Source organism: Thalassophryne amazonica, chromosome 17 (assembly GCF_902500255.1).
Source record: "Thalassophryne amazonica chromosome 17, fThaAma1.1, whole genome shotgun sequence".
In the NCBI taxonomy this organism is placed as follows: domain Eukaryota; kingdom Metazoa; phylum Chordata; class Actinopteri; order Batrachoidiformes; family Batrachoididae; genus Thalassophryne; species Thalassophryne amazonica.
In genome coordinates this window covers 33,558,277-33,579,900 of record NC_047119.1, presented here as the reverse complement: position 1 = coordinate 33,579,900, position 21,624 = coordinate 33,558,277, and the positions used below count along the sequence as shown (strand labels likewise).

The 21,624-nt window shown below is 40.6% G+C and overlaps 1 protein-coding gene and 1 long non-coding RNA gene across 3 annotated transcripts in view; both read right to left on the bottom strand.

The window, feature by feature from the left end:
* Positions 1-21,624, bottom strand: part of LOC117529379 — an 883,736-nt gene that overhangs the window by 530,005 nt on the left and 332,107 nt on the right. The window lies entirely within an intron of this gene.
* strbp (spermatid perinuclear RNA binding protein) overlaps positions 18,404-21,624 on the bottom strand; it is a 259,677-nt gene continuing 256,456 nt past the window's right edge. For both annotated transcript variants that reach the window (XM_034192127.1, XM_034192128.1), the window contains one exon: positions 18,404-19,701. In XM_034192127.1, the coding sequence (XP_034048018.1) occupies positions 19,607-19,701 (95 nt within the window). In that variant the 3' untranslated portion in view covers positions 18,404-19,606. The remainder of the gene's footprint in view (positions 19,702-21,624) is intronic.

Genomic DNA, 21,624 nt, shown 5'->3' with positions numbered 1-21,624 from the left:
CATACAGAAAAGCTAAATGAAAGCCATCATTAACACCTAAACAGAAAAAAACAAGGTTACAATGGGCTAAGGAAAAGCAATCGTGGACTGTGGATGACTGGATGAAAGTCATATTCAGTGATGAATCTCGAATCTGCATTGGGCAAGGTGATGATGCTGGAACTTTTGTTTGGTGCCGTTCCAATAAGATTTATAAAGATGACTGCCTGAAGAGAACATGTAAATCTCCACAGTCATTGATGATATGGGGCTGCATGTCAGGTAAAGGCACTGGGGAGATGGCTGTCATTACATCATCAATAAATGCACAAGTTTACGTTGATATTTTGGACACTTTTCTTATCCCATCAATTGAAAGGATGTTTGGGGATGATGAAATCATTTTTCAAGATGATAATGCATCTTGCCATAGAGCAAAAACTGTGAAAACATTCCTTGCAAAAAGACACATAGGGCCAATGTCATGGCCTGCAAATAGTCCGGATCTTAATCCAATTGAAAATCTTTGGTGAAAGTTGAAGAAAATGGTCCATGACAAGGCTCCAACCTGCAAAGCTGATCTGGCAACAGCAATCAGAGAAAGTTGGAGCCAGATTGATGAAGAGTACTGTTTGTCACTCATTAAGTCCATGCCTCAGAGACTGCAAGCTGTTATAAAAGCCAGAGGTGGTGCAACAAAACACTAGTGATGTGTTGGAGCGTTCTTTTGTTTTTCATGATTCCATAATTTTTTCCTCAGAATTGAGTGATTCCATATTTTTTTCCCCTCTGCTTGGTCTAATAAAGTAACCGTTATTGACTGCCACAATTTTTTTTCCTGATTTCTTATAGTGTTTCTTAAAGCCAGAAAGTTGCTATTTGAAATGACTTTAGTTTTGTGTTATGTCTGTGATCTGCTTTGTTTCTACAAAATTAAACAACTGAATGAACATCCTCCGAGGCCGGTGATTCCATAATTTTTGCCAGGGGTTGTATAACCAGTTTTTCATGATTTCTTCACATCTGCGAGGCATTAATTTTGTTGGTTTGGAACCAGGATTTTGCTCGTTTACTTGTGCTTGGGGTCATTGTCTTGTTGAAACACCCATTTCAAGGTCATGTCCTCTTCAGCATAAGGCAACATGACCTCTTCAAGTATTTTGACATATCCAAACTGATCCATGATACCTGGTATGTGATATATAGGCCCAACACCATAGTAGGAGAAACATGCCCATATCATGATGCTTGCACCACCATGCTTCACTGTCTTCACTGTGAACTGTGGCTTGAATTCATTGTTTGGGGGTCGTCTCACAAACTGTCTGCGGCCTTGGACCCAAAAAGAACAATTTTACTATCATCAGTCCACAAAATATTCCTCCATCTCTTTAGGCCAGTTGATGTGTTCTTTGGCAAATTGTAACCTCTTCTGCACGTCTTTTATTTAACAGAGGGACTTTGCGGGGGATTCTTGCAAATAAATTAGCTTCACACAGGCATCTTCTAACTGTCACAGCACTTACAGGTAACTCCAGACTGTCTTTGATCTTCCTGGAGCTGATCAATGGGTGAGCCTTTGCCATTCTGGTTATTCTTCTATCCATTTTGATGGTTGTTTTCCGTTTTCTTCCACGTGTCTGGTTTTTTTTGGTCATTTCTAAGCAGAAGCTCTCACCTAAATTCACAGCAGAAGCTCTGGACCTAAATTAATACAGTATCCTGTTGCTGACTTTAGTACATTTCTGCGCAGAAATCAAGATAAAATAATCCTTTATTAGTCCCACGACAGCGAAATTTGTGATGTTACAGCAGCAAAGGGACAGTTACAGAACAACTGTGCAAAGTATGCTAAGTAATACGTATGTGTGAGAAAATAAGTACCAAAAAAATAAAAACACAGAAGGCAAATACTGTGCAGGAACATCAATATATACAGTAAAATACACTATTTACAAGAAGAAAACAAGCAATCTGTGTTGCAAATTTGGTGAGAATCTGTTACAGTTTTAACTTAATTCTTCGAAGCCTTTATAAAGTGAAATCTTGATTCTGGATCCGGATCCCCTCCAAAATCTAATGGAGTCTTCCAGGCCTAATGTTTCAGGCCTAAAATTTCAATCAAAATCCGTGCAGTAGTTTGACATAATCCTACTAACAGACAAATAAACTCAGATGATTTTATTACATCCTTGGTGGCCGTAACAAAACAGTTAAAATGAATGTTTGGTAATATTGCACATGAATGATCGAGTAATATTGTACGAGTGATTCAGGTATTACTGCACATGAGAAAGACAATTGTTGGGTGATTCTTAGACTACGGGCACTTATTATGTCCTTTGATCATATTGTATGAAAAACAGAAAAAAGGGGAAATTTCACACTTTTATAGTTATCTTTACAATGAAAGTGTTTTAAGAAATTTGTTCTAGTAGTCTATGATGACTTTTTCACCTTTTTTCAGCATCATTATATGCAAATATTGCCATTTTGTGCTTGTCCCACACCCAGACTTTTGATCTTCAATGATAAAAATGAATGGTAAAGAAACGTTTTTTCTAATGTTTTAAAATATCTCTGAATAAAATATCAGTAAAATAATCAAAACATAATTGGGGTATTCAATGTCATACAACTGTTGTGATTTTTTTAAACCAAATGTAGTTGTCCCACACTATTGCCGTAATTTCCACCACAACACTGTAATGTCCCTTTAAACAGTTTGTATGAAAGATTGTTTGGGTAGTTTCTATGGAGATAAACAGTGACATCAGAGCACATGTATATAGTGCCAAATCACAACAAACAGTTGCCCCAAGGCGCTTTATATTATAAGGCAATGGTGTGGTGGAAATTACATTTACAAGGCCAATAGTGCCCGTAGTTAAAGAATCACCCTGTTACTTTAATGATGTGAGTGGTCTACTGGGAACCGTGGTGGTTACCTGTCTGTCTCACTTACTGACAGTCACACCTGCAAGGAATCCACGAACCATCCAGCAGGTGGGAGATGTGTCAGATATCACACAGGCAAATTAAAGTCACTTTTACAACTGAACTGCTGTATTAAACATTCAAAAAGACTGTTCCTCATTTAATTTATTGAGTTACAAGATGACATCTTTTAAGTTATATTGACAAATTGGCAGTAATGGGCTCAGCCATTCATCTGTTCACTTACTGCATATTGGAAGGTACATCCTGATGGTTTTCCAAAGCCTCTTAATATCTGCAGTGTTTCTGCCAAATATTTCTACATCTACATACAACAAATATACATTTGTGACATATCTATAAAAATACAACAACATCCAGCAAATATCACCAACAACAAATTACTGCAGTATTTTCTGGTGTTGAAGTCTCATCTGTTAAAAAAAAAAAAAAGCCTTTTGAAGAGGAGAAAACCCATACACCAGAAAATATGGTATTTGTAGCAAATGTACAACAAATAATACTGATCTACTCAAGTGTCCTCTGAAAACAAACCAACCCACCAGTTCCACGTCACATGGCGGCTCAAACACATGACAACATAAAAGACGCTCAAGTTGAGACTTTGTCACCTGTGGGAGCATTGGAGACAAATTAGAATATTTATTTATTTTTTTCTCACTAACTCATAACAGGTTTTATCTGAAGCTGGTTGGAAATGTCTTATTTCTTGACCTCTCTCTCGTCTTCATCCTGTCGTCCCTGACAACATGTGACTCTGTGGTGTTGGAGCCGTTTTGACACCCCGTGGCATCTCTGTATAAAGTGTTTGTTGTGAGCTGATCATTATGCAGCTCTTCTATGACATCATCTAGCGTGTTTATGAGAAGGCGCGAGCCCATAAAGTTATCACCTTCAGTGATGACGGCCGCTGGGATATGAACTCTTCTGCAGCAGGCAGAAATTTGAAACCCAGCACCTGCAGCGGTCAGAGGTAATGAGTAACGAGCGTCAGCGTTACGCAATCAGATTGACACACGCCGCCCTGCAATGCTATAAATACAACCAGCAGGTAGCAACAGAGTCAAAAGACGACTGTGGAATGCTGATGGGCTTCTTCAGTTGCTGTACAGATCAGACAGAGTTGGCACTGAGGTCAAAAGGTCACGAGGGAGGAGCTGGGGTCGAAAACATGTTCGGTCAGGAACTTAACTGACTGATGAAGCATTCGTCACCTCTGACACTCAACAATCAGGCTGACACTTAGTTCAGTTGTTAGATACTTTACCTGTAGCCACGCCCTCCATGTCAATCTCACTCGTCACGTCATCAATAACCGCTTTATTCTCATTACAGCCACTGGGGATCAGATGCAGTGTCAGTGTACACAGAGTGATATGGGGTCTAATCCCAGCACTACAGCGAACATACCGCCAGTTTAGAGTCACCAACGTGCACAACTTTGAAAGGTGTCAAAGGTCACATTCAAACCCATGACCTTTGAGCTGTGAGGTCACATTGCTAAACATTTACATTATGTTATATGTACACAACTGGAATCATATGAGTAATTAATACAAAACTAACTTTCTGATCATGAGTATCGACCACCTGTTGATTTTATCAACTCAAATGTGAACGTTGTTGCTTTTTTGGAAAAATATGATATTATTATGAGCACTTTTATTTAGGCACCTCATGTGAATGTAGAAACGTTTTTCTGCGACTTCTAATTGTGCAATTTGAAGGGTAACGGAAACCTGTCTACTGTAACGTGATTCTTTGGTGAATACATCCTGCAGTTAGCAACAAAAAACAAAACACCTGATGATCTAATTCACTTTTTAAATTCCATACCATTTTCGCTAAAATCAGATGTGGAAAAAGCACAGATTTGGAGACTTACACAATTTTTGGGCACATTTTGCAGCTGACGTTCCGTTGTCACTTTCACGGATATGCATCTTGGATGAACGCGGTTAAAAACTGCATGTGAAGATCACGGTTGCCCATAGATGTGGTCTAGCGCACGGTGTGACGACGTGCTGAACTTATACCATGCGATATGTACAAAAACAACCGTACTATAACTTCAGCACAACTTTGGTTCTTCTGTACCTCCTAGTGATGTGACGGCATGCATGACAATGTTACAGACTCCACAGAAATGCAAGCGATTATCAAAGTATATCAATGTTCACGATGGAAAAAAACTGAATCTTCGAGCATGTTGAAAACTCCGCCACAGCTGAAATACAACAACGGCACAATGACAGCATGTTCCATTGCACCACTGATAACCTCACAGGTGGGGTTTCAAACAGCGACCTTCCAGGATCTGTGAAAGTGAAAACAGGCTCAATGCTTTTGCAAAATTTTAAACTTTTGCTGGTCTATATAGTGATATAAATACAATAGTGTTTATATATTTATTCATGCTTTTATACCCACACTTTTGTTCCACTTACTTTGTTCAGCAGGATGTTTGTGGTGATATCCTCAGAGCTGATTCCGGTTGGTCTCAGTTTGGCCCCTTGTCTAGTTTCCTCATTAGTTGAGGAGAGCAGCTGATCAACGTTCGCCTCGTCCACCTGTGCGGAAAAGATAGCGAGTGTAAAACACTGCGACCAATTACCCTGCTAAGTGTTTGCAGCACAGTCTGAGTGTGTTCCCAGGAAATTAATATAATCCACTTTAATTCCGTGACATCCAATAGTGATGGAGGGTTGGAGGATTTGGGGTGGTGGTGGGGGGGTCAGAAGAAGAAGCTTGGTTGTCCATGTGGCGTTTTTTAATGGTAAGTCTGTGGAAACACAATAACTGTCACAAAAAGATCTGCAAAAATAACAGGATTTTCTCCATTCAGTGTTTCAACGTTACCCATAATCCCCCTGCGCTTCCCAGAATGCACTGCGGTGCCAGCAGAGTTCCAGCGTCTCACAGCGCATGTAAACAATGGCAAAGCGAGGATGTGAATGGCGCAGATTCAGCGAGTTCACGAGCGACTTTGATGATGACGCGTTCTCTCAAGTTGAGAGGGTTATCTAGAGGAGGTGTAGCACCTGTGATAAACTTCTGGTATGTCCCGATGTCTTGTTGTACACACTTCACAAGGTGTGTTTACACTGTGCCCTGAACCGGAACTCTGCTGAAACTGACCTCTCGCGTGAGTCACGGGCCGAGATTCATAATTCATGGACACTCTTGCACAGAATAGAATAGCGCATGACCGGAATATGAAACAGTTGAATACAATAATAGTAATGAAATGAATAATAACTTATGAAACAACTTTGATACAAAAACACATAAACACTGATCACAGACTCTCCAACCTTATAACAGAAAAAGAAAGCTCACTCTGATTGCCTCACAGCACACAAAGTGCACATCAGCACACACACACACAACACTTAAAGACAAACAGCTTTTACCTTGAAAAGTGGTGCACACAGTGGCTCTCACTACTCTAGTTATTCAAGACTTTGCATCCAGAGAGTCTGAAAGGCCAGTTGGAACAGCTGCCCCTTAGGTGCTTTCATCTTCCACATTCCAGATGTTGGAGACTTCTTCACCTGCTTGATAAAGTGATCTCAGTTAGAATTCAATGCGGTCACTCTGAAGACACTAGGTGAAAATTAATTTGGTTAAAATCATAATCATATTCAATACAGTCTGAATTTGTGACAAGTTATACTTAAAGGTGTAAATGGAGTCTTTTGCACCAACCCATCAAAGTGCACAAGTCGACAGCTTCCACCTAAGCTCCTTCAGCTGATACAGTGAAACACTAAATGTGAAGTTTGTATTTTCTCAGGAGCAAAAAAAGAAAGCTGCAAGTCCTTCTTAGGCCATGAGGTCTACTGGTGTTGATGCTTATCCGCCGACTCCTTAGCACGAAGTAGATGAGTGGCAACGACTCCCCTTGATGGAATGCCAGTCTGACACAAGTTACTTTAGTCATGATATTAAATCGGTTTTGCTCTCTCACATCACCTTCAGTGAGTTAAATCCTCCAAATGTCTGCATCATCTTCAAAGTGAGATTTTCTGTTGCGTAACCTCACATGCGGACATAAATGAGCAGCGATTCTGGGCTGTGCCTGTCCCATTTGATATTAAAGATGTTTTAAATTAATATGTCATAGCTTGATTTTTAACATATCTATTGAAGGTATCTTCCAACCAATTAAAAAAATAAAAAGAATAAACGCTCCCATAAATTACCTGCTACATTACACAATATCTGTCGCGCTGAGTTTAATTTCTTGGGATAACTGTCATCGGCTTGAGAGTTTAATTGTCATCCTCTCTGTCGGTGCGTTTCCTTAGACGTCGTCTTCCTTTTCCGTTACTCATCCTCCTTTGTGTGCACACGTGTCGTGGTGGGATGACTGGCAGTTGCTGGTGGTGTTGATTGCTCGAGATGTCACCAGATACTCGCAGTCGGCCTTCAGCAATGCTGCCCTAAATATGACTGACGTCTCATATTGCTGAACCACTATGTGCTGGAAGTCGTCTTACACAAACTTGCCAATTATCACCCATAACCTGAACTCAATTATAGCCTGACACAAGTATGATCACTATTAGGTGTCAGAATGAAGCCTTTATAAAACTGGTATTTTAACACTGGATTAGCATGCCATGAACAAAATCTCAGGAAAAAAAATAACATTTAGCCAAGGTGGAAGCTAAAATATATTGCTGGATTGGACAGAGAAGATTGCTGTAGTGATTTGTTGTTGTTACTACATAGCATGAAGTTAATCATCAAAGAAAAAGTCAGTACTACAAGGTTTAATTTTTTAATGTGTAGCAGTCTGTACTACCCAATAAAAATATATTAGCAATATCTATTATTTCTTTCAAAACAAGCTAATTAGTGAGCCAACTATGCGCTAATTAGCCAGTTAGCTAGCTTGATGAGCCATTAGTAACTTGGCTAATCTTTGCCTGCTTATTGGTATTTGTACTTTATATTCATTTGTAATTGACCTAGCACAATTCTGAAAACAAGTAAGAGTCATAAGTAATTGGACAATGACATTTTTAGAATTGTGCCTCAAGATGTAGTGTAGACTGCTGACATTAATTCATATTAACCATTAGAAATTACAGCCATTTGTATTCATAGTTCTTCCACTTTCAGAGCCCATAAGTAACTGGGCACCGCAGTCTCGTTTGAGGGTGGGCGCTAAAGGGGTAATATATGATGCATATGACAGAATTTCTTCACTTCCGGGGGAATAACCATGGCATTTTTAATGGGTTTTTGGGCAAATTACACGCAAACAAAGTGAAAATACAAAGAAAAAGTGACGATGATGTGGGAAAGTGGACATGTGTTGCAGCTTGTTTATGATCCAGAGCACAAACATGTCAAGGCGGTTTTGCAGGCAGGAGAACACAGCTACTCTGGTTAGCTGTGTAGGCTAACACTTACCGACACAACGTCTCCCATCTACGAGGTCTGTCCATAAAGTAACGGTCCTTTTTATTTTTTTCAAAAACTATATGGATTTGATTCATATGTTTTTACGTCAGCCAAGCTTGAACCTTCGTGCGCATGGCGGAATGATTTGGGCTTTTTTTCCATCAGAATTTTTTCAGAAACTGTTAGAGACATGGAGCTGGAAACCATTCGAAACATTTATCTGGCTTTCGGTGAAAATTTTACGGGCTTCACAGAGAATAAGGAGTGTTACTACAGCTTTAAGGATGGCCCACAATGGCGCTCGGCGCTCCGAGCTGCGACGACGAGACAGAAACCACCAGATCATTTCTAAACGGGTCGCTATGTGGAGCCGGGACCGTCGTGTGCAATTTATCTGGTTAGCACTGAAAGCCGAGATAGGCATGTCCAAACTTGTCGTCTGGCACTCCGAAACGGAGGTGTTCCTTTGTCTCGCTCCATCAGCGGCTCCGTCGTGACACGCGAAGCCTCCGCGCGGCTTTCCATGACAAAATCTCTTGTTAAAAGTGAAATCTGCCGGAAAATGACTGATGTCCAGCTCTTGTGATAACCAGAGAAATTGCACACGACGGTCCCGGCTCCACACAGCGATCCGTTTAGAAATGATCTGGTGGTTTCTGCCTCGTCGTCGCAGCTTGGAGCGCCGCGCGCCGAGCGCCATTGTGGGCCGTCCTTAAAGCTGTAGTAACAGTTCTTATTCTCTGTGAAGCCCGTAAAATTTTCACTGAAAGCCAGATAAATTTTTCGAATGGTTTCCACCTGCTTGTCTCTAACAGTTTCTGAAAAAAGTCTGATGGAAAAAAGCCCAAATCATTCCGCCATTTCCTGACAATGGAAATCCGACGAGGGAGCTGGACCACTCCTCCCACAAGGCCTGCTCACAGGCGAATGACGCAACCTACAGGCGTGGAAAAACTCACACATGCGCACGAAGGTTCAAGCTTGGCTGACGTAAAAACATATGAATCAAATCCATATAATTTTTGAAAAAAAATAAAAAGGACCGTTACTTTATGGACAGACCTCGTACCTTGTCTTTTCTTCTCCACTGGGAACCGAAAAAAAAAAAAACTTTTCGTGACTGCTTTGGTGATTGCAGCCAAAAACAAAACACCATTTATCCGTGTGAGGTTATGCTGTGTATATATTGCACAACGGAGCGCAGGTCCCCATAACTGGTCAAATCCTGTGATATCACGCAGGGTTCAAACAAGACTGCGGTGCCCTATTAGGGAAACTATGAGGATTTCTTTAAAAAAATAAAATGAAATTCATTACTTTCACCACCAGTTTTCTTTAGAAATATCAGGGGATGGATACATGAACATTTCCAAGTCACTGAATATGTCTTGGACTTAATTTACATCAGTCATTAAGAAATACAGACAGTATTTTGTATGGTAAGTCTATCTAGAGTTGGTAGTTCTCAAAAAAACTAATTGTACATTAAACTAGTGAGAGAAGCCACCAGACACCCATGACAACTCTGAAGGCGGTGTCTGCAGAGGTGACTGGAGGAATTACTGTGCAACGTTTGTCTGTTGTTCCACCAGCCACAGCTTCATACAAGAAAATGGATCAAATCTAAGAGTTTCCCATGTGTCTTCTGGCAAACTTTCAAAATTTCACATTAACCTTTTAAGAAAAACCTTCTTTGTTCCACTCCACCATTAATGTTTCATCATGCAACTTAAAAGTTGCACGATCCAATTCCTGCAACCACAGATGCCTTTCTTTGATGAAACTAGTGAGGGAAGCCACCAAGACACATAACACCTGTAAATACACACCTATAAATACTTACCTATTAAAAAGCAGTTTATTCTAACTTTACTTTTTTGTCTGTGATCTGCAGTTATGTCATTTTGTCATGTCAAATGTGCACAAAGTATTTAGCCTTTTAGCAGTAAAATAAAAGTTTCTCACATATTGAGATTCAGCACTTTATAAGTTTTATTTTCATTTCATCAAGCAGATTATACCAAGAACAGCGACAACTGAACATTGTCACTGCTGTAAATGTTGCTACAAATCAAAACAATCAATACAGCAAATTCAAATGATGCGCCCTTTGTTTACTGCCATTGGCCATGCCCACTCAGACTCCAACGTTACATTTTGCAAAACTTCAGTTTCATCCGTTAGATGCCAAACACGGGCATTTCTTTTAGCTCACTTTTGCTAAAAAATAAATAAAATGAAAACTAGAAATATTTACAGGGGGGAGAAAAAAAAGACATTGTAAATCATTAAAAACAAAAAGGGGGAACATATGAATCCCAAAAGACTAGATGAGCCTACCAACTCTTTCATACACACAAGTATGTCAAAAAAGATATATAGATGTATATATGTATGTAACCATATATATATATATACATATATATATATATATTCTGTATATATGTTTCTTTACAAAAGCAAAAACTTGACTCTCTATGAGTACATACATTCTACTCTACAATCACGAGAACAGCTGTGTACATTCCCTCCCCAAATGTTCACATCATTTATTAGGGGAATATTAGACTTTTACAGTCAGTGGTGTAAATATACAACTACATGATTACTGTGACTGCAGCACTGCGAGGGTCAACCAGGTCCCCATCGCATCTAAAAATTCCACACACATGGACACACACCCGGGGAAAATAATTATTAAATGTGTTCTGTGTAGTTCTTCACTTCTGATATTATTCGCGTTGTACAATGAAAGATTGTCTTACGTGAGCATGCAGGCAATTTTGACCAATTTGGTATCACCTTAGGTGACTAAACAAGACTCAGAATCCAGTTTCACTGGACCATGACCTCCACAAAAACGTGTGACCACCATCCCAGAGTGGCAGCTACAACCAGACAGGGATAAATGAAGAATTATAACAAAGAGATGACATATCCCACCCCCCACCCACCCAAGTCCCCACAAATCAGTAATACAAAGTATCAGGGATCACCCAGATACACCCTCATGCTAAATATGAATGAAATTGGTGAATTTGCTTTGGAGATATCGCACTAACAAGTGAAAACGGACGGATGGACGGATATGCTCATCACTACCCCCCCCCCCCCCCCCCCCAATACCAGGGGGATAAAAACGCTCCAATCATTTTGAAAGGTATACCACATTATTTTATTGATAAGGATGGTGACAAGGAATACTCTGGACTATTTATGGTTTAAACTTATGAAGTAATGGGGTAAAAACAGAAAAAGTGGTGACAAATTTCAGTTTGTACAGGGGTTAAAAAATAACTGTTAGACGTTCATTGGATTATATGTTACCACATAATGTGGTAACTGCAGAACAGATGGTGCGAACTAAATCTAGTTCCACCAATAAATCAAATCAGCCTTTGTCCCCATTTTGCTGTTTTTACCCTATAACTCAATGTTTTTTTTTCATAAATTGTCCAAACTAAGCCTTTTTGTAATCCTTATCACCAGACAAATAACATGACTGGAGCATTTTTTAAATTTTGACCCATGTGTCAGCTATCCCCATTCTGGCTAAAGCTGCCACTCTAAGTAGGTTAACACACATTTTTTGTGTAGTAGAGGATATACTGAGACTGCAGTGGAAGTCTTGTTTTGTCACCTTAGGTAGTTCCAAAAACTTGCTAGACCTGTGGATTATAAACCAGTTCCCCAAAGGCGTTGCCCAAACTGATTCATAACATAAAGTCCAAACGTTGATGTCACCTGGCAACAAACTTCTCTCAGAATCAGGACATTTTGACAACCAAGCATATTGTCGTGTCTACTTGCACCATGTGGCAAAGCCAATCTCCTGCGCCAAGTGCCAAACAAACAACAGATTTTTCCTCCTTTTCTTGGAGAGTTTTCTGACATTTTACTGTGCAAAGTCGGTGGGGTGCGATTTGTCAGCGATACATGGCTCAAATCCTAACAACAAACAAAACATAACCAGTAAACAGCAAAGCATATCGCTGCCTGTTTGTGCTCTGGTGACATTGTTGGATTAATTTAGAAACATTCTGAAATATCTACAAGTATCAGTAATATGTGCACGTACGTGCACAGGTGTCGCCCTGAGAAGGATGTGGTGTTTCCTCACGTTTTTGTGCTTCTTACATTTTTAGGTGAAGCCACGGTGCAACGCCTTCCACATGTGGCTCCGCCTCCCAAAACTGCAGCTGCAGGGAGCGCGTGCAACGGCTGCCGCTGCGCCCAATTTCAAAGCGATCCGAAGGGGCTCAAGTCCAGAACAACTATTACTTTCAGCCCAAGCCAGCAAATGATCTGACTGTCAGGCCGTTTGTTCTGCAGGAGAAACCTGTCGGTGTTGTATTCCGACACATTTCATGGTGCAGTAGCGCTGCCTGTCTCTTCATCCCGATGGAGCTACAGTACAGCAAACACATCTGGAAGATGCTCAAACCACCTCTCAGCGGATGCTGCCTCGCTTCTGTCTCATGTCACTGGATATTCACTAACGAACTGGAAATGATCTGTGCAGAAACACTCAACAGAATAAGATAAATTTGATCTCATCTTAGGTACAATTCCCAAATTAGCAAACTGAACTTCTGTGATGTCATCTTTAAAGCAGAGGTACCCAGGTTGGAGTAAGACATGAAGCACAGCAGCCGCTCACCCAAACTGTAGCGTCAATGATACAATTATCGATATTTAGCTTCAGGAGAAACGTTTCAGAGCTACATCATTATGAAGAAACATGATACAAAATTTGCTTTCAGACATCAAATTAGATTTGTGACAACATTTTTCTACAAGCCTTGATGACGTAAACACACTTGCCCAAACAAGAGCGTAACAGCCGCAGTCCGTTACCGAGGAGCCACCACCTCCTGAATGGAATCGGTCAGCCAACGGCATAGGAGGACGAGGTCAATCATCCAGGTGACTCCTCCTGTGTGCGTGCGTGCGTGTGTATGTGTTCAGTGAGAGGAGAAACCAAGAGGTTGCTCAGTGACGTACGGCTCATTAATGTGGCCCATCTGGGCTGAGAGGAAGAGGGCAGAGAGATAAAGAGAAAGGGCAGAGGATAAATTAAGAGAAATTCCTCAAGCGTATAAGCCAACACAAATACTACACAAGTAATTGATGGAAAACCTGTGGGGAGGAAGAGACCACACACTTACATTTACACTGAAACTGAACTCATGCCTGCAGATCAGCTGAAAAACATGGAGAAAAAAACAAAAAACAAAACAGTACCAAGATCAGGTTTTGCAGACGTCTTAGCACCAGGATGGCTTGTTGTAGCTGCCTGGCAGAGAGGTAAATCCATCCGGCAGCTAATTTACTTGTGTAAATTTCAGCCTGATGCCTTCCTCGCATGAAAGCAAAGTCATGTCAAGTCTAGGAGCATGCGCTAGTGCTGCATCCACAACAACAGGGAACCGCCTTGGGTCCTGAATGGCAACCACCCAGACAGACAACCGGTCCATTCCCACATCTCTAATATAACCATCTATGTGTCGCAGCCAGGTGAAATGTGGACGTCCCCTTGGCCTTCTGCAGCTACTGGGGTCCTCAACACTCATGCGCAGAGAAACAGGTCACATAGCCGAAATGTTGTAGCTGGCGCACCCAAACAATGCAAGTGACACCCCTCATCCTAATCTTTCTTAGTAACATCTCCTTTGATACAAAGTCATTCCAGCAGTCTCCATTGATCCTCCAAAGAGAGCTGGTACCAAAGACACCCAGCTCTCACCTCAGGCCGCTGGTTAGCATCCAAGTCTCACAAAACCGGCAGCACCAGGACCCTAAAAACTAAGCAAAGATTAGAAGATAAAATAATGACAGGTTTATTCAAGAAAGGGATACAAATACAAAAGCATCACTCGGCTGAAAAATCACTTCATTTCCTCCTGTTTTTAGACCAACACAACCTTGTTATTTGAAATAGATGGATTTTTGGAGCAGAGTGAGAGATTACATTATTCTACCCTCTGGACAGTTGTCGCATTCTCCTAACTGTCGGCTTGAAAACTTCACGTGTAATTTGACTTATGGTTTTGTAGTTTGTAAACATCCATCTTGGCAAATCAAAGCTGGCACAAATACACAAGATCAAACCAGCGCCCAGATCAAGGCAAGCACAAAGAGGGAGGGAGAGAGACAGAGAAAATCATAGGCTTCTAACCCACATTCTGGTCGCTCTCACATCTGTTGATTGACATCTTGTCTCTATTAGAGGCTTTAAAATAAACAAAGAAAACAGATTCACAAGCGCCACAGAATCGTAGAATATCTGATAATAATGACCAACAAGACCAAAGTGGAGTTTACTGTAATATGTGTTGGAAGATTTACTGCTGCAATGGAGTGCAGCCAGCTGATCATTACTGAGGAAAACTGTTGGGGGGAAAAACAACCAGCATCTTGGACACACACATACCTTGACCTGTTCTTTCATTGGTTTGGATCAAGATGTAAGGGCTATTTATATATATAATTTTTAGAGGCTTTTTGGTGACATAGACCATAGCTTCAAGACCTGTGACAGGTGCCACTGCATCCAACATTTCTAAGGGAAGGAGGCAGATGGACTATTGTCCTCATCGTCCAAGTTGTTTAATAGTCAATAAGCTGACAAATGCACTGTGTTTAGAGGTGACTCTACCTGTTTGCTAACATGACCATGAACCCAAAGCACAAGATGGCAGCACTTCTCATAGTACACTTATTTATTATTTCAATTTTAAAAAGGAATAGAATTATGGAGGGCAGCACAGTGGCTTAGTGGTTAGCAGTGTTGTGGAAAGTAACTTTGACAAGTTACTTTTTTAGTTGCTTTATGCAGTTACTTAATTAGCAGCTTTATGCAATTACTTTATTAGAATCTGCAGAAAACTTGCAACTAATAAGTAATGTAACTAATAAGGTAACGAGTAATCTAACTTGATTACTCTTAAGATTGAGCAATCAGAAAAGTAACTAATCAGCAAAGTAACTAATAGTTACTTTTCTGAGTACTAAACCTTAAAAATAACCAAATTAGATTATGAGTAACTTTATTAATTACATTCAGCAGCTGCCGACAAGGTGTCCGCAGCTGCTAATGAAGTAAATGTAAGAAGTAACTGTAAAATATAACTGTATAGATTAACTAATGAAGTAACTTTCCAAAGTTACTTTCCCCAACACTGGTGGTTTGCAATGTTGCCTCACAGCAAGAGGGTCATGGGTTCAATTCCCGCCTGTGGCCGTTCTATGTGGAGTTTGCATGTTCTCTTCATGTATGCGTGGGTTTCCTCCGGGTACTCCAGTTTCCTCCCACATCCAAAAACATGCAGGTTAGGTGGATTGGAATCTTTAAATTGTCCATAGGTGTGTGAGTGGGGTGAATGTGTTTGTTTGTCTGTTTGTGGCCCTTTGACAGACTGGCGTCCTGCCCTGGGTGTACCCGCCTCGCGCTCTATGACTGTTGGGATAGACTCCAACCCCCCACGACCCTTGATTGGACAAAGTGGTTGACGATGAGTGTGTGTGTGTGTGTGTATAGAGTTCTGGAGTCCCCCAACAACGTTATGCTTTTGTTGCCATTTGTTTGTTTGTTAGTTTGCCAGCAGGATGTCTAGGCTGTCCCTTGTCAGAAACAAAGACTAGTTGCTACACCAGGGGACCCAGGTGGATGATAAAAGGAGCAATGGTCCGCAGCTAGTAACCCTAACTGCCTGTTGAAGTTCAACCCCAGTACCACAGATCTCTGCAGTTTTTCCAGCCCCCAGCTGTCTCACCACATTTGTATCCTCACTGAGATGCCGTGATTCATAGCTGACTGGAGGATCAGCAATAAGATCCCTGGCAATTCAGAAGTCCCTCATCCTAGCAGGAGTATCAGCCTTAGCAGCTGTAGTCAATCCCAACAGGCCATTATAAGTGTGGTAGTGCCTCAGAGCACAGCCTTGGTCTTGAGGGCCATTTTTTTCTAGGCCTTGCACTTGAGGGACCAAAGCCTTGGCCTGGCTGTTGAAGGTAAGGGCAGTAATTCATAGCTTTGGCCTTGAGGGTTTGGGCCTCGACTACAAAGGTGGCCAGTACAGCAGAGGGATCACTACGTCTAACTAGCCACGTACGTGGACAATGCCTAGGTGTGAGAATTCATAGACATTTGTGACTGCTTTGCCTTTGACAGTACAGTTGCTCTGCAACCAATGGTTTGTCTTTGATTAAAGCCTTCAACAGCATCAAAGATGGAGTTGAGTGAGATTAAAGGCAGTGTTACTCCTCCTCACCAAACTTTGATTTTGACTGACCAATACTTTTACCTACTTAACTTTCGGACCTAATGTTTGTGAAGTATTTTGACACTGAAGTAAGGAATGGGGACTTTTTCCATTCAAAGGTCTGCAAATATGTCTATAAGTACGACCTGTCCCTGTCTTCATAATGAATTACTTGCCATGGTTACTGTTGCGTAAGTGGGACCTTTAATTAGGAAAATCCATAAGTATTTGAACATCCCCTGTCCGATCCCTGTCTTCATAATGAATGTGTTGCCATGGTTACTATTACAACCCTAATTCCATTTAAGTTGGGATGTTGTGTGAAATGTAAATAAAAACAGAATGCAATGATTTGCAAATCCTCTTCAATGTATATTCAATTGAATACACCACAAAGACAAGATATTTAATGTTCAAACTGATAGACTTTTTTGTTTTTGTGCAAATATTTGCTCATTTTGAAATGGATGAATGCAACACATTTCAAAAAACCTGGGACAACAAAAGACTGGGAAAACTGATGAATGCTCAGAGAACACCTGTTTGGAAAATTCCACATTTGAAGAGGTTAATTGTAAACAGGTGAGTGCCATGATTGGGTATAAAAAGAACATCCCCAAAAGGCTTAGCCTTTCACAAGCAAAGATGGGGTGAGGCTCACCACTTTGTGAACAACTGTGTGAAAAAATAGTCCAACAGTTTAAGAACAATGTTTCTCAACATTCAATTGCAAGGAATTTAGGGATTCCATCATCTACAGTCCATAATATAATCGATCCCTCAGGCAGCACTGCGTTAAAAACAAACATCATTGTGTCAAGGATCTTACCGCGTGGGCTAAGGAACACTTCAGAAAACCCTATTCAGTTAACACAGTTCGTCGCTACATCTACAAGTGCAAGTTAAAACGCTACTATGCAAAGCGAAAGCCATACATCAACAACATCCAGAAACGCTGCCGCCTTCTCTGGGCCCGAGCTCATTTGAAATGGACAGACACAAAGTGGAAAAGTGTGCTGTGGTCTGATGAGTCCGCATTTCAAATTGTTTTTGGAAATCATGGACATTGTGTCCTCCGGACAAAAGAGGAACGTGTTGCAGGCATCCATTTCAAAATGAGCAAATATTTGCACAAAAACAAAAAAAGGTTATCGGTTTCAACATTAAATATCTTGTCTTTGTGGGGTATTCAATTGAATATAGGTTGAAGAGGATTTGCAAATAATTGTAATCTGTTTTTACTCACATTTTACACAAGGTCCCAACTTAATTGGAATTGGGGTTGTATTAAGCAACAGGCCAGTAGTCATTTGGACAGGCGGACACACCCACAAGCATAAATACAACTATTATTCACTGGAGTTCTTGGCGAAATTTTATTGTACCCGCGTTAGTGGTAAATGTCCACCAGGTGGAGATATTGCTCCATTTTAAGAACCTGCTGTGGGACATGACGATGACCAATCTGCTGCTTATATTAGTCAATAAGATGATCATTGTGCCTCTGTAACTACAGCAATTTGTGGAGCATGAGGACAGCTGTCTCTGCCTATCACAGAGTGGCAACTTGACCAACTCTTCTCAGGACCACTTAGTTTTACCCATCTTTGCATAAACCGGACTTTGGAGAACCTGCAGATGATGCCAACAAACACTACAATGCACCTGAAACAATGAGCCCTAAAGTCTTGCTGGACTAAAACAATTGTTTTGGAGCGACTGCTGTGATGTTTCTTCTTGCACGACGGAAATCAGAGTAAGGCAGAAAACAATTCCAGTCTACTTTTTGTGTTTAGCTGGGCTTGACCATTATGCTACGCCTTTCAATAAACTGTCAAAATGATTTCTGCCGCGGACAGCCCGTCTTCCTTAACGTTCAGGTTAGCGTACCCGTGTGGAGGTAAGGGTGCGTGTGAATGTGTGTTTGCAGAAAATGTCTGTGCTTCTGGTCCGTCTTTGGCAAACGGGAAAGAGCTTATAATGTGTGCATGCATAATGGCAGGAAAGAGCGCATACATTGGCATATATTCACACTAAACACATACAGGATTCGTAACACAACAGTATCCCTGACAGCAGTGAGACGACAAAAAATGTGCTTTGTGACAGAAAAGGTGTGCGAACAGCTGGGAGTGAGTTAGGTAGAAAGTGCCCCTAGTTGTGGCCACGTCGGCAAACCTCGGACAGCAGAGAGCGTTGCTCAGAAAGGCTCAGACGTTTGAGGGAAGGAAACGAAGGAAGCATTATTAGTGTAACAGCACAGGGTAACAGGAATACCAAAGATAATATTGCATTTCCTAGAACTAGATTCAATTGCTCAGTGTATATAAAAGTGGAAGAAAGCTGTACTGTAATATCAGGTACATTACACTTTATAATTCTAAAATACTTTATACCAACAATAGTTATATTTTATAGCATATTTACATAAATACATCATTGTATAGTAGTAATATTGTCAACATACTGTTATAGAAACATACACCGTACATATATAATGTGTAGATAGTATATAGCCACACGTACGCACACATATACAATCAAAATGAGCTATTGCAATGCTGCGTCGGGAAAAAACTCCATCGGACATTCACATCTTCTCAAGTAAGTAAGCTCAAAAGAACAAAAAGTTTGGGTGTATTGCTATAAGAAAGACCAAAGTTCAGCTCGGCCTCGTTCAATCGCAGCTGAACATTTCTTGAAAAATCCGAGTATTGCTTTTAGTTAATAGCTCTCCTCTGATGTGATACCTGGACAGAAAGTGGAGCACGAAGAGGAGCTTTGAGCCTCTCGGTCAGTAGGTCAGACAGTTTCTTTAGGGTATAAAGTTTATCCAGCAGGGCTGATCGAACCAAAAACCGCTTTGAATCTGAAGGTCCGCCGGCTGGACAGAAAGGCAAATAGCCGGAACAAACAGAAGAAAAGGCAGGCAAGTGTCCTGCATGTACAGATGGGTCAGTGTGAAGAGCAAATCCAAAAACTTGCTGGATCTAGAAGTCAGAGAAGAGATCCTGGGGACCCAGGTGGATGATAAAAGGAGCAATGGTCCGTGGCTGGTAAAAAGGATTGTCAATGAAAAGACCACCTGCAGCAAGATGAAGAGGAGAGAGAGAGGATGAGTTAGTGTCTGAATGAACTGAAATCTTCATTCTAAAAAAAAAAAAAAAAGGTAACATTTTTAACATTTTTACAAGCATACAGTTTAACCTTAATGACTAATAGCCAAAGGGGCCAAAGGCAATTTTGCATAATCTGTACCATGTAAAGTGACAAAACAACTTAGAATCCAGCCTCAGGGTACCACGGCCAACACAAAAATATATGATAGCACTTCCTGGGTAGCTGTAGCCAGGTCACTGAAGGATTATGAAGGGGTCAACATTGAAAATGCTTTAATCATATTGAAAAGTATATTTGTTGGATCATAGGGATTCCAAAAAGGTATAGTTTGGATTATCTATGATGGAATGCTATGGAGTTATGGGGTAAAAAGTCAAAGTTGCTCCAATTTTGGTAAAAGTGATGCAAATTATTGTCTGAGTTAATATTACTAATAAATGGAATAGTTATGACCGTGTTGAATGCTTGGTCTCCAAAGTAATTGACAAACAAGGTCAACGTCCATTGGATTCTATGACAAATAGTCACCTGTAACATAAGTAAGCACGGCAGATAGTGAAAACTATTCCTTTGTAAAATCCTCAACCAATGATTTCCATCACTTTTTTTTTTAATCACAACTTGAACTTTTGACTCCTTACAAACTGAAAATGACAGTAGTCACAATTTTCGCTTGTTTTACCCCGAAACTCCATAACATTCAGTCATAGATCGTCCAAACTACATGATTGTGGCATCGTTATGATCAGACAAATAATGTGGTGTACCTTTAAATATGACTGGAGCATTTTAAAATTTTGACTAATGTATACTGTACTACAAAAAAGAACAAAAGTTCCAGCATCATCACCTTGCCCAATGCAGATTCGAGATTCATCACTGAATATGACTTTCATCCAGTCATCCACAGTCCACGACTGCTTTTCGTTAGCCCATTGTAACCTTGTTTTTTTCTCTTTAGGTGTTAATGATGGCTTTCGTTTAGCTTTTCTGTATGTGTTTTTTTGAGACATATTGCTTTAAGTTTTCTGTCTTGACACTTTGATGTCTTCCTTGGTCTACCAGTATGTTTGCCTTTAACAACCTTCCCATGTTTGTATTTGGTCCAGAGTTTAGACACAGCTGACTGTGAACAACCAACATCTTTTGCAACATTGCGTGATGATTTACCCTCTTTTAAGAGTTTGATAATCCTCTCCTTTATTTCAATTGACATCTCTCGTGTTGGAGCTATGATTCATGTCAGTCCACTTGGTGCAACAGCTCTCCAGGGTGTGATCACTCCTTTTTAGATGCAGACTAACGAGCAGATCTGATTTGATAGTACAGTTACATAGTTTTTGGGATGAAAATTTACAGGGTGAGTCCATAATTTATTCCTCAGAATTGAGTGAGTCCATATTTTTTTCCCCCTGCTTGGTCTAAAAAAGTAACCGTTACTGACTGCCACAATTTTTTTTCCTGATTTCTTATAGTGTTTCTTAAAGCCAGAAAGTTGCCATTTGAAATTATTTTAGTTTTGTGTCATGTCTGTGATCTGCTTTTTTTCTACAAATTTAAACAACTGAATGAACATCCTCCGAGGCCGGTGATTCCATAATTTTTTGCCAGGGGTTGTACACTATTATTATAATGGTATTTTTTTTCTATGATCAAACTGCAAATAAAAACTCTCCCCCCCCCTCCCCATGTGCTCCCACGGCTCAGTTTAATGGGTGACAATAACTGGCCTCAAAAAGAATTGTCACTCTGCAAATGAACTGGACCATGGTTCAGTTTCTTTTGGAGGGAGACCACCTCTTCTGGTCGGACCAAATTTTGGTTCTTTGGCAGCTTTCACACCTGCTGTTTTGGTTCACACCAACCTGAAAAGTCTGCAGGTCCTGAC